The following is a 14,143-nucleotide window of genomic DNA, read 5'->3' on the forward strand; positions in this document are numbered from 1 at the left end:
CCCACCCCCACCCCCGGGACACTGGCATCACTGCGTCTCTCTCTCTGCCTAGGGGTCATAAGAGACAAAGTGCCCTGGCTGGGATGGAGACGAAGGTGTCTGGGATGGTGCGGAGTATGGCGCAGTGGCTACCCCAACCCCTCATCCCTCAGATGCTTGTGTCCAGGCAAAGCTGCTTCCTCTCCCCTTTCTCTGTACAGATGAGACCCAGGGTGGTTGAGCAGCTTGTCCAAGAGAACCTAGCACGTTGGTGGATGCCTGGACCAAGAATCCTGGCCCCTGGGCTCCCAGGCCTAGCTCCATGCTGGGCTTCTCCTGCCGGGTCTCCCAAAGGCCACTGGTTGTCTCCAGGAGAAAGTAAGTCATCAGCATGGGGGGAAGGGCGTGGGGTCTGGGAAGGGTCAGGGCAGGTCAGAGGCAGGGGCAGCCACAAGCCTGCGGTCAAGCTTCCTTTCTCAGGAGGGCAAGATTCCCAGCAGTGGCCCCCATGGGAAGTCGTGGAAGTGCCAACCCGGGAAACACTATGGTAGACAAAGGGGGTGCCTGGGCAGGGCTTCCTGTGGGTGGGCGGGTGGCCACTCGTTGAGGCCGGGTGACCTATGTGGTTGCGGCCCTGAGACTGGGCCTGGGTTGGGTTTCGCCTCATCCCTGGCTCCGGTCCAGGCCGTCCTGGCTTCCTGTCCTGCTGGTCCCACCCAGCCCAGGGCAGCAAGAGGGAGGGCCCGGGGAGGCCTCTCAGAAGCACCAAAGTTTTCTTGGCCAGGAGGGGGCAGGCTTCCCTGGCCTGCTTGGTGACCTTTAGCCTCTGACCTCTAAACCTCTAGCCACTTGTTTTCTAGGAAGAAGCCTCGACAAAGGTACTGGGGTGGGGGGTCTCCTTCCCAGGGGCTCACCCACCAGGCTGAACTGCAGGTGTCAGCCTCCCTGGGGTCCATCACTGTCTTCCCCCTTCTCTGGGCAGAGGCAGGGGTCACTTCCAGGAAACTACACAGAAGAGACCAGGGCCAGGGCAGAAGCTGAAGCAAGATGGATGTCAGCCGTCCCAGGCAGCACTTCCTGGTGGTCAAGCTGTGTGGCATTCTAGCCCGGAAAAGGCAGCCCCCACACTGGGGCAGGGTGATGTCACACCAAGGGCACAGCACCAAGAGTGAGGCCCCTCACCCCGCCCCCAGCTTTGCACAGGAGGCTCTTAAAGGGCCAGGGGGAGTGTGGGTGGGATGGGAGTAGGCCTGAGGCCACAGGCCACCATGGCCCGCAGGTGAACCCCGCCCATTCCCTGCAGCCTCAGGAGCTGGGATCGCCTGTCCACAGGGCTGGGGTCAGGGTGGGAGTGGAGAAGTTGGTGGCCTGACCCAGTGGGGGAGAGACTGAACAGAGGCCATCGCCCAGCCCTTTCACGGTTTCCCAGGACACAGGCTATGGGAGGCAGTTGTAGCCCCGCCTCTATCAAAGCTGCTCAGCAAACTGGCAACTTAGAACAAAAACAGGCCAGAGAGCGAGGAGAACTCTCCCAGCTGGCCCCGCAGGCCCACCATGAACAGAAGCCTGCCATAGCTCAGGGTCAGAGAGAAAGGCAGGGGCTCCAGTCTGGGCCCAGAGCATGGGCTGGGGATGAAACGGGATCCAGGCCTCTGCCTCCCGTGGGCAGCCTGTGGATCTCCCCTTGATGGCTGTCAGTCAAGCCCAGAGCCCCTCCTGGGCCCTGGGAAGGCAGGTGGGCTCAGTTTGGTCAGGGGCTGACATAAGACACTCCAGGCTGACTGCCCCGCACAGGACACTGACAACTTGCTCACATGACCTTAACCAACGGGGCCCTGATGACTGTCTGTGGGCCTGGCTTGATGCTATGCCCGGAGGAAGTGAAGTCCGGGAGGGACCCATTCAGAGGAGGCTGAAGGCCTATGGCCCTGAGGCAAGCGGGTAAAAGACAGGAAGCAGGCCTCAAGGGTCTGCGAGTCAGAGGCCAGGGTGCAAGTTACCAGGAAGAATTACTAATAAGGGGAAAGGGCAGTAGTAAACCTCCTGACCCTGGGGGTATGCAAGCTGAGGCTGGGGGACACACAGGCCAGGCAGAGCCAGAGACTGGGCCATAACATCAGCATTCTGGGACTCTGTCCTATCAGTTTTATAACCACCTGTGCCCAGAATCCACACTCAGCCCTGCGTGGAAGGGTGGCTGGTGGTGTTACCAGCCCAGCCACTTGCTGTCCCGGGGCCTCAGCCCCATCCACGGCTCCTCTTGGGATAGGAGTTTCTGGCTGTAACACAGTGGCCTTGTGCTCACAGCCCTTGGGCCCCTTCCAGGTTGAACACACCAGAGAGATAAGATCTGACAACGACCTGTGTGGCCCTGATGTCAGCTCCTTATGCCCCTGCACACCGGGTACCTGGTGGCTCTGCATCAGCCCACCCCAGAAAGGATGCCCAAGTTCCTGCAGAACCCAGGGCAGCCTGTGGGGTCAGCTGCATCCTGATGCCCACCCATAGCTTCCTCTGTCCTAGGCCTCAGCTTTGCCTGAGACCTTGGGCCACTTTGAGATGCTGCTTGAAGGCTGCTTGGCAGTGAGTATCTCAAAGGCAAGGGATGCATCTTTTACTGAGCACAGCCCGGCAGACTTGGCTGCAGGATATGTTTGTCAAAGGAGAGCACAGAATGAAGTAGGGAGGAAAGGAAACAAACACATACATCTGAGCGCAGGTGGGCTCTCAGAAGGCTGTCCCAAACTGGCCACTGCAGCCTCCCTCCTTCTCCAGGCCTCAGGGGTCCTGTGTCCTCTATGGCCAAGACACACCATGCAGGCTGGGCCCACCCTGGTATATGCTGAGTGAGGCCCAGCCCCGGGTGACTACGGGGCTGCCATCTCCCCTGGGGCTCTGCTGCCCAGGTGGGCTCGGAGGAGGCGCAGGTCCTCAGCACTCTGTCCCTAGTGCACGTCTGCTCGGGAGGCCCCGGATCCAGGGCCCAGCATTACTCAGCCCCTGCCTCTAGCTCCCACCTCTCTGGAGAAAGGAGACCCTCTCCCCAGCTGGAAGCAGCCGCTCAGCCCCAGGCTCACCACTTGGGGCTCAGCAGCTTCTCTCACCTCTCCTGCTGACCCCTACCCCCAACACTGGAGGCTCATGCCCTGGAATCACAGTGGGGCGGGACACGGTCCTCTCCCAATAAGATCACAGGTTCTTTGAGATGACGGGTGATTCTGCCCAGCCAACAGGGACAAAAGGTGTAACAGACGTGGGGGTTCAACAGCAGTTCCAGAGGATCGGTGTGTTGACCACCCCTACTCCCTGCCTAGCTCAGGTCCCGGCATACAGTAGGTGCTTAATACGTGTCCAGTGAATTATTTAGTGGTTTGACAGACGCCATGGGAAGCCTGACTCCGGCTCTCTGCCTGGGAAGCCAGCACTCTGTGCACACCCCAGGATACGTGGGTCCACATGTGTCCCTCTCTCAGCCAAGACTTGGTATTTGTGAGCTCCTCCAGCTCAGAGGATCCCCACTGTCTTGTTTCAGGGCTCAGAGGGTTCTCTGCAATCAGCAAGCCCAACCCTTTTTCTTGACAGATGGGGTAGGGGAGCATTCAGGGAGGGCAGGGGACAGAAGCAGACCATTCCTGGGTCCAGGTCTCCCAATGCCAATGCAGGGGTCTCAGGCTCCAGGACCTGGCTCTGGGGTCCCTCACCTCCAGTGCCTACTGCCAAGATGGCACCCTCCACTGGCTCCAGATCACAGCCTCCTGGCTGCAGCCAGCCTGAACTGCTTACTTAGACAAACAGGGAAGCAAGCCACGTGATGGCTAAGGTTTCCTCGACCAGGGACACACACATACACACACGCATAAGCACACGCACACACAGGGTGCTGAGGGTCAGGTGGTCAGGTGGCCCAGCAGGGCCGGGGGTGGCAGCTCAGGTTTCTGTCTCTAAAGGACAAGTGAGGGTCCTGCCTTTCTTCACCCAGAAGAATGCCTTCTCCAAACACTGTGTTCTGCTTCCTGGACAAGCTTGGGACACGCAGGATGGGAAGCCAAGCTCTGACGCGGGTGGGGAGGAAGAAGGAGGGGAGTGGGAGGAAGAGGAGAGGGAGGAACACTCGCCCAGCCCCAGCCCTGCCTCAGTCTGGTGTTTTCCTTCTACCCTTCCCACACAGAGGGCAGATGCCTGCTGGGAAACCTGGCAGCAGGGAGAATCCCACAAGTCCAGTGCTGGGGCTGGGAGGGAGAAACGCCCGCTGGACAGGTCCATGGCAGATCTGTCAATGTGCTGTACTTGCAGCGGAGTTGCTGTGAAAACAGTTAACACACTCGGCTGCTAACCAAATGTGGGCAGTTCAAGTCCACCCAGAGGTACCTCAGAAGAAAGGCCTGGCGATCTACTTCCAAAACATCAGCCACTGAAAATTCTACGGAGCACAGTTCTACTCTGACACACATGGCATCACCAGGAGTTGGAATTGACTCGATGGCAACTGGTTTTGTACTTGGAGCAGTGATGTTCCAGCTGGACTCCATGGGATGGCCTGGGGGCTGTCTAGGGGACAGTAAAGGGGTGGAAGAGGGAGTATTCAGTCCAGCTTAGCCGGAGCCACTCTGCGTTTGTTCTGCTGCTTAGGATCCAGATGGGATTTGTTTGAACGAAACATTCCATAAGTAAAGGAGGTCTGTGGGCCAGTGCTTTGAGGGCCCTTCCAGCTGTGGTGGGGGGGATGTCTATCTTCAAATACTCCCTGGAGTGGCAGACCTGTCCTCAGAGCCCTGGAGATCACCCATTCAGGGAGAAGGAGGACATACTTCTTGACCTGTAGAGCTGAAGCCAGCTGGGGGGTATGCTATTGTTCTGCTGCTGCCCAGGCACAGCCAGTTAGCTCTGCGTGGTCAGTGGCTCAGCTCCCACCCTGCCTGGCTTCAGGCCTGGCCCCCAGGACCCAGTAGCATAGAAATCCCTATAGCAGCACCTCAGGAAGGCCACAAAGAGACCTGAGGCTTGGATGAGAGCTTCCAAATTAAAGCGAACTCCGGTCAGGCACTCTGCTAAGCCCTTCGTGCATTTTATCTCATTTAATTCTCACAACTCTGGGAGGTAGGTAATATTGTTACTCCCTTTTACAGATGAGGAAACTGCAGACAGAAATGTTAACTAACCTGAAGGCCACACAGTTACTAAAGGGTAGAGTCAGGATTTGAACCCAGATAGTCCCAACTCTGGAGCCCGTGGGTGGTACAAATGGTTAATACACTCAGCTGCTAACTGAAAGCTTGGAGGTTCAAGTCCACCCAGAGGCACTGATACAGAAAGGCCTGGAGATCTACTTCCAAAAAATTCAGCATTGAAAATCCTATGGAGCACATTTCTACTCTGACACACATAGGGTCACCATGAGTTGGCAACTGGTTTAGTCTAACCCTAGAGTCTAGGTTCTTGCCATTATCCCACCCCAGAATATTCGGGGCTGTGCCACAACTGCTCCTGGCAAGTTTTCTGAGGGCAGGCCCTGCCCAGGGGCGGAGCACAGAGCTCCCCCAGAGCCTCGGCTCACACGTCAGTCTACCTCTCATCCTCTGCCCAGGTACCATCCTCAAGGAAGCTCTCCCTCCACATTGCTCTAGTGAGTGAGGGTTTCTAGGGCAGAGGAGGGAGGAGGGGGATGGAGGGGAAGGAACTGGGTAAGGGGAGGAGATTGGGATACAAACAAAGATGGAGAAAGAAAGAGGGCAGCAGAGAGACCTGCGGCAGGGGGCAGGAAGGGGGAGAAAGATGCAAGGAACCAAGAAATAGAGGAAGTGCTAGAGACAGAGCAAAGAGGGGTGATGATGAAATAGAAAGAGAAGATAGGAAGGAGAGGGGAACAAGGGAGGGGTGGAAGGAGGGAGAGAGAGAGGAGAGGGGAAGGCACAAAGACAGAGAGAAGTGGAGAATAGAAAAGGCAGAAGGAGCAGCTGGGCAAGAGGAAGAAAGGAAGGAAGGAGTATAGGGAAGGAGATGGAGTAAGGAAAGGAGTTCCGCACAGAGCCAGGGAGAAGCATGAGGACGCAGAAGAGGAGGCAAAAGACAGAAAGGCAAACAGGAGGTCAGGGAGGGAGAGGGCCTTGGGGGTGGGGGGGAACAGAGACAGACAGAAAGTAAACCCGCCCACTGAACATTAAATACCTAACAGGAGATGACAAATCAAATGGGAATTACTGCGGTAAAAACATAATTAGAAACTTGATTGAAGTTAAACAGAATTTACATAACACTGCAAATTAACTTTACACGGAAACTATTCACTGGGAAGGCAATGAAAAGGCATTTCATTAGTAATCTATATTTAAACAACAGGCACAATGGAACCTTCCGATGAGGAGCTTGGTGCCTTCACCGCAGGGAGTGCCAGAGCCTGCTGGAAGCCTGAATGCAGTGGGTGCTCAGGGTGGGATCCCAGCGTCCGCTAAAGGAGGCTGAAGGGTGGGCACAAATGGGCCAGGCAGGGACCAAGGGGGCTGGATCAGGCTCTGGTGCAGGGTCTGCCCTTAGCTTGCTGTGCGACCCTTGCCAAGTCTCTTGCCTTCTCTGGTCCTCAGTTTCCTCACCTACAAAATGAAGAGGTTGGACAGGGAGTTTATATGAAGGTGCTCCGAGTTTTAAAATTCTATGAGAGACCTAGAAATAGCAGAGGGCAGTGGTTAAGAGCTTTGGCTTGGGAGATGGATGGACCCGGGTTCAAAGCCCTGCCCTGCCACTTACTAACTGTGGCATCATGGCCCTGGTTTCTTATTTATTCAGTGGAGATAAGTCCATTCCTGCCCAACATCACCCAGAGAGTAGAAGGATTTAGGGAGAGAATGGCGGCGGGTGGCGGGGAGCAGGCTTAAGAAAAGTGAGACTAAAGGCCCAGGATTACTCGTCCGATCAGCCTGGCACAATAATTAGATTACCTGCAGCATTAGGTCGCTGCCTCCTGCCACCAACCCACCACAGAGCCACCCATCATCAGAGCGGCTTCCAATGACTCTCCCAGTCCCGGGTGAGGACGGAGCATGAGAGGCATTGCTCCCTGTCTCTTTCCTGAAGGTGGGGGATCACCATGCCCCCAACCAGGCTCCACCTGACTCTCAGCATGGGAGGTGTCTCTTGGGCCTTGCTGAGGCCTGGTGCCACAGACATGCTGGACTTTGCTCCTGCGGCTCCCTTCGCCTGGAATGCACGCTGTCCTCTATGGCCTGTCCAGCCTGCACACCCTGTGCAACACCTGCATAGCCCGGAACTCGGGTGGGGCAGCCTCCTCACGGCAGCCTCCCTGGCCAGGCAGTGGCCATTCGCTCCACTGGACGTCTGCAGGCTCACTGTTACACTGGAAACTGCTCGTTCTCTTGCGTGTCCCCTACCACCCCAGCTGGACGGCAAGGTCTAGAAGAGTGGAGAGCCCCCCCTTTGTTGTCTCTGTGCACCCCACCCATGCCCTGGGCTTGGGTTAGCTCAGGTGCAGGTGCTCGGCAGATGCTGGCTGACGTCAGAGTGGTCAGGGAAAACTTCCTGGAGGAGGTGGGGCTGGAGCTGGGCCCTGAAGGGGGAGAGGGTGGGAGATGACCCAGGATCTCTGTTCTTGAGGGAGGAGCGGGGGACCTTGGCCAAACCTCAGATAGAAGAGGGGGAGCAGTGTGGAGACTCCAGGTTTCCCAGAGTCTTTGGGGGTGTTCCTTCCACATCCTGCCATAACAGGGTGGCTGCAGCTCCCAGTCAGACCGCTGGTGGGTGGCAGAGCCAGAATTTCAACCTGGGCTTCTCGGGTGCCGAGCTCAGGCTCTTGACCACCATAAGGGTGTGCCCAGGAGCTGAGTGAGCGAGGGAGTAGGCTGCAAGCTCCTGAGAGACAAGGGGCTACACCTGTTCTCAGAATTCCACTCCAGCCCGCGTCCTGGCCCAGAGAGACATTGCAATGTTTGCGGTAGAGGCCAAGAGAGAAAGACAGGGGAGAGGGAGGGAAGAGGTCAAGTAAGCAACAACACACACATGCAGGTGGACATCCATACCACACACAGACAGAGACACATACTACACCCACCTCATACCACACAGAGACACACACCATACAGACACACAGCACACCCATCTCACACCACACACACAGACACACACCATACAGACACATAGCACACCCATCTCACACCACACACACAGACACACACCATACAGAGACCATACCACACAGACACACACGCCACACATCACCATACACACACCACACACACACACACACCAGAGACACATACCACACATACACCCCACACTACACGCAGACACACACCACACATCACCATAGACACAACGCCACACACCATGCCCTCCCCCTACATATACCACACATACACCCTACACCCCACACCACGCCCCACACATACACCCCATACCCTCCCCACACACACACCATACCCTCCCCTCCACACCACACCACACACACACCCCCCATACCCTCGCCTCCACCACACCCCCCCATACCCTCCCCCCTACACCACACCACACACACATACCCCATGCCCTCCCCCACCACCACACCACCCACACACCCCATACCCTCCCCCCATACCATACCACACATGCACCTCATACCCTCCCCCTACACAACACACACATATACACCCCATACCCTCCCCCCACACTACACCACACACCACACCCCATACCCTCCCCCCACACCACACACACCCCATACCCTCCCCCACACACCATACCACATACACACCACACACACACACCCCATACCCTCCCCCACACACCACACCACACACACACATACCCCATACACTCCCCCCACACACCACACCACACACACACCTCATACTCTCCCCCCACACCACACACACCTCATACCCTCCCCCACACCATACCACACACACACCTCATACTCTCCCCCCACACCACACACACACCTCATACCCTCCCCCACACCACACTACACCACACCACACCCCCCCAATATCCTCCCCTCCACACCACACACACCGCATACCCTCCCCTCCAACAAAAAGACACACACACACACACACACACACACACACACACACACGCACACACAGGCTCCTGGCTAAAGGCAGAGAGCACCCCTGCTCTAACTGAAGAGCAGGCAGCTCTGACACTACCTGTCCAGGAAGTTTTTAGGTTGTCACTCAGGGACTCAAGAGGAAGCTGTCAGGTGTCCTTCCCCCACATAATGTTTGCTCCAGGACTCAGAGACCAGTGACTGCCCTCAGTCTCCCCAGGGCTGGCGTGTGGGGAGGGGCCTGCTTTGCCCTTTCAGGCCCCTGGGGGCAGCACACGAGCTGCCACCTAAAGCCCTATATTTTCAGACAAGTGTTCCAGGCAAGGGGGAGGGCTCATGGGCCCCAGAGGGGAGCTGGGAGGCCAGGAGACCTAGAAGTTTCTAAAAGAAAATGAAAACCTCACAAACATCAGGGCAAACAGGTCAGCTGGGGCCAGGGAGAGCTGGCCAGGGTGACAGGGAGGGACAGGCGTGGACATGGCTCATTGACAGCCATGTGTGTCTGGGGTTGTTCTGATCCTCCCTTCCCAGCACCTGTCTAAATATGGCCCATATCTTGAGGCCTCTGAGCTACTATGCATGCTGTTCCCTCTGCCTGGAGTGCCCTTTCCCCACTTTACCCAACAAGATCTTCCTTGTCCATTAATAGCCTGCTCTCTCCGTTCTCCTCCTATCCCCCTGGCTGCGCCTCATGGTCTGACACCCCCGCCCCCCATCATCCCTACCTCTCAGGGCTGGGTGCCCTGTGACTCAGCCTCAGGCTTCTGATCCTCTCTATCTCCATCACTCCCGAGGTGATCTCATCCAGCCTTGTGACTTTCAACACAATCTATACGCAACAACTCCCAAATTTATATCTCCAGTCAGGACCTCACTCTGCCTTCCAGACTCATCTATCCAACTGCCTACTCAACCTTTCCACTTGGATGGCTCAAAGGCATCTCTAACTTACCATGTCTAAAACAACTCCTGGGCTTTGCTCAGCCCACCCCTCCCCACCCCCCAAACTTTCTCCTCTGTGGTCAGGCCAGCTAAGCAAACAACCACCTCTGTTCTACCTGTGGCTCCTGTCCCAAACTCAAGGTCTTTTTTCCTTGGCTACCCTCTGCTGCTCTGTTGTTGTTAGTTGCTGTCGAGTCGATTCTGACTCATGGCGACCCCATGTGTGCAGAGGAGAACTGGTCCATAGGGTTTTCAAGGCCCATTTGGTTTTCAAGACTTTTTGGAAGCAGACCCAGGCCTGACTTCCAAGGTGCTTTGAACTACCAATGTTTCGGCTAGTAGGCAAGCGCTTAACCATTTATGCCACCCAGGGACCCGCTGCTCTCATACCCTACCTTTAATCTACCAGCAGTCTGTCTGCGCTGTCTCTGAAATGTATTTTGAATCACTTCTCACCTTTTCCACTGCTACCACCCTCATCCAAGCTGCCATCTTGTCTCCCCTGGACACGTAGGATAGCCTCCCAACCATCTCCTGTTGTCGACTTAAGCTGGTTCCTAGAATCTCTCTGATTTCATCTCCTACCCCTCGCTTCATTCCAGCTACCCGGCTTCCCTGCTACTGCCTTGAACGTGCCAAGCGCGTTCCTCCCTCGCGGCCATTGTGCTTGCTGTTCCCCTTGCCTGGAAGGGGGGAGCCTTATATCAGGCTCACTCCCTCATTGCATTCAGGTCTCTATTCAAATGTCACCTTGTCAGAGGCCTTCCTTGACGGCCCCTTGTCAATGAACACCTTACCCTACCCTATAGCTTCCGTTCCTTTACCTGGCTTAATTTCTCTTCTTAACACTTAGCATCACCTGACATACTATATATTCACTTACTAGGTATTTATTGTCTAAGTGTCCTATTGAGAATATTAGCACCAAGAGGGCAGGAAGTTTTGTCTGCTTCATTCACTGCTGTATCGCCAAAACTTTAAGCATTTGGGAAATGAAAAAAGGAGCAATGCCACTTCCTCTGGAAAGCCTTCCCTGAATGCCTACCTGCACAACCCACACACAGCCCCTCCTCCCCTCCCCTGCACAGTCAGACACCACACATGCCTTGGGCACTGCCCTGTGGCTCTGGGATGATGTATCTGACTTCGTTACAGACCGAGCCCTTTCAGGGCCGGGCTTGGTCAGCTCCATCTTCAAAACCCAGTCCTTAGTCAGTCCTAAGGAGCCCTGGTGGCACAACAGTTAAGCACTGCACTGTTAACTGAAAGGTTGGCAGTTTGAACACCCCACCCAGTACCGCCACAGGAGAAAGACCTGGTGATTTGCTCCCATAAAGATTACAGCCTAGAAAATCCTATGGGGAAATTCTTTCTACTCTGTCATATGGGGTCACTATGAGTCAAAATTAACTCAATGGCACCCAACAACTACAAGAGTGTAGGCCTGGCCTAGTGTAAGAATCAACGAGTATTTGATGAATGAACTAATGAGTAAATGGAAGAATGGTTGGATGGGAGGATGGATAGATAGACGGGTGCATCCGTGGGTGGGAGGATGGATGGGTGATGAGTATATGAACAGGTATATTAGTGGGTGGATCAATAGGTGGATGGATGGGTGGATGGATGGATGGATGGGTGGATGGATGGGTGGATGGATGGGTGGATGGGTGACAGGATGTATGACAGGTGGATGGGTATATAGGTAAATAGATAAATGTGTAGATGGATTGATGGGTGAGTGGGTAGGTGAATGGCTGGAAGGGTGGATGAGTAAATGCATGATGGTCAAATGGGTGGACAGATGGATAGGTGCGCTGTCAGTGGGTGAGTAGTAGGATGGTTGGGTAGATGAATGAACAGATAGATGGAAAAGTAGACGCTCTTTAGGACACTAGTGAATGGCCCCTGGATCTCCCAATTGTTTCTCCAAATCCTCACTCATTTTTTAAGACCTGGCTCAAGTCTTGGCTCCTCCAGAAGGCCCTCCCTGACTGCTGCAGCTGCAATGATCTAAACAACCTCTTCCTAGAACCCCTTCAGGCTATCTGGTGGACTCCAGCACTTGGTTACCCTGCATCTGATACAGACACTCTCAGCTGTGGCATCCAGAAACCTCACCTCTACCCAACCAGACAGGCTGCCACAGGAGGGAAGAACACACAGGTGAAACCTGTCATGGCAAGACTGTCCCTAGTGACATGCACAGGACAAGGCCCACTATCAACACACAACAAAGAGTGGCTGGTAGGTAGCTTGGTCCAAACAGCAGGATTTCTCTGGGGAAGATAGATCAGACCAGTGCTGCGGCTTTCAAACTTTTTTTTTTAAGCAGTAGTAAAAGTGGAGAAGCAACAGGGCAAATCGGATAAAGCTGGGCTGCTCTGGTGTGGTCAGAGCTTGCTGTGTGATCCCCAGCAGGCCCATTACTCTCTGTGCCTTGGTCTCATTGTCTGAAAATGCAGATAATTATTCTTGCCCAGGACTGCCAGGGAGAACGCTTTGGAGTTTCGAATGCTGTCACAGGGAGACCACAGCCACACCTCTAGCAGACTGTCTCCAACTGGGTCTGCGTCAGAAAACCGTCTCTTCTCAAGCCCCGTCCAGGCCCTGTTGACATTGTGATGCCAGTGCTACACCCACAAGGGCTGGGGCCCTTGGCTCCACTCCAAGGCTGCTAAGACAACTCAACTTTAAATAATACTCAGATCCAACTGATCCACAGAATCCTCGAGAACTGGAGCAAATAGGGGACCTGAACCCAGCACCCATTTTAGAGATGGACAAACTGAAGCCCAGAAGCATTTTGTGTCCAGTATAGGCACCACAAGGTCCCTGGTTGGCACAAGTGGTTTGCGTTTAACTGTTAACCAAAGTGCTGGCGGTTCAAACCCACCCAGAGGTGCTATGGAAGAAAGCCCTGGTGAACTGCTTCCATAAAGATTACAGCCAAGAAAACCCTATGGAGTAGTTCTACTCTGTAACATGGGGTCGCCATGAGTTGGAATTGACTTGATGGCAATGGGTTTATGGATACCACACAGGAGTTACAGAGTAACTCTGCAGACAGGTCCAGAAAGCCTGGAAGAAAGGGCTCTGGCCCAGCCCCATCACTACCCAGCTGTCCACCCCACCCCTGCCCAAGTTCTGGGTGAAGGTGGCCACATGGCCTGGACATCAGGGCCCCAGGGGTCTGGCGTTACCTTTCTGGGTCTGGCAGCTCAGGGATGGACGGTGGCTCCCTCTCCGCACACCCCTCACAGCATTGGTCTGACGCCAACGGGTCTCCTCCTCTGTCTGGGCACACAGGGAGACAGATGGGCATGACTTGAGGAGCCAGGGATGCAGACAGAAGTCCATCTCCCTCCCACCCCTGTCCCCAGCCACCGGGCTAATCTCTGTGGCCGCCTGGGCCACTTAAGCACGCCTGGGATGCCTGATTTATCAGAGCCAGCTGTGTCCTTCCAGCTCACCACACTCCAAGAAACTCCTCCTAGTGGATTTTCTTTCTTTCTTTTTTTGAACATCTAAGTTTTGTTTCTTCTGGGGTTTGGGGGGCTCTGTGTTGTTGTCTTTTCCTTCTTGGTGAGAAAAGCAGAAAGCCATCGCCTCCCTAGGCAGGGTGACAGGGAGACGCTGTTGGTATTTTTAGCTGCTGCACAAAGCCCTTCAGGGTTCTGCTCTCTGTGCTTCGGGGAATTATCTCACACCGCGGCCGGCAGCCACTTCCAAAGTCACACTCTGACCCCTGCCTGAATTCTTTCCTCATTATGAATCGCTCACCAGACCTCTGGCCGGCTCCAGCCGTGTTATTTGTGCACGCACCTCCTTGGGAAACCAGCTCCCTCCCCGCTGCCTCTCCTCTAGTCTGGCCCTTTCCCTTCCCTTTGGAGGCATTGCTTACAATCTAGGCAGGGGGCCCAGAAACAGAGCTGTTCTCCAAACTTCAGGCTTTCTCTGCCCTTCCTGATTCTTGGTTTGAGCTGAGTACTACCTGTGGGATGATTTAATTAACATTTATCTTTACTTCAATTCACTTTTTTTTTTTTAGCTTCAATAAATCTGGCCTTGGCCAAAGCAATCATTTCCACGAAATAATGGATTTGATATGCTAGTTCTATATTTCCAATACACCTTAATAAATATATAACTAATGAAACAAAAATATATGTTCTCTTGGGTGCTATC

At 54.8% G+C, this 14,143-nt stretch overlaps 1 protein-coding gene across 1 annotated transcript in view; it reads right to left on the reverse strand.

Annotated features, from left to right (window-relative positions):
- Window positions 1–13,295, reverse strand: part of ZMIZ1 (zinc finger MIZ-type containing 1) — a 188,287-nt gene extending 174,992 nt beyond the window's left edge. Inside the window, exon 1 of the mRNA XM_004383162.2 lies at window positions 13,159–13,295. Within this exon, the coding sequence (XP_004383219.2) occupies window positions 13,159–13,280 (122 nt within the window). The 5' untranslated portion in view covers window positions 13,281–13,295. The remainder of the gene's footprint in view (window positions 1–13,158) is intronic.
- Between the last annotated feature and the right edge of the window lie 848 nt (window positions 13,296–14,143).

The sequence above is a fragment of the Trichechus manatus genome, unplaced genomic scaffold (assembly GCF_000243295.1).
Source record: "Trichechus manatus latirostris isolate Lorelei unplaced genomic scaffold, TriManLat1.0 scaffold00106, whole genome shotgun sequence".
NCBI lineage: Eukaryota > Metazoa > Chordata > Mammalia > Sirenia > Trichechidae > Trichechus > Trichechus manatus.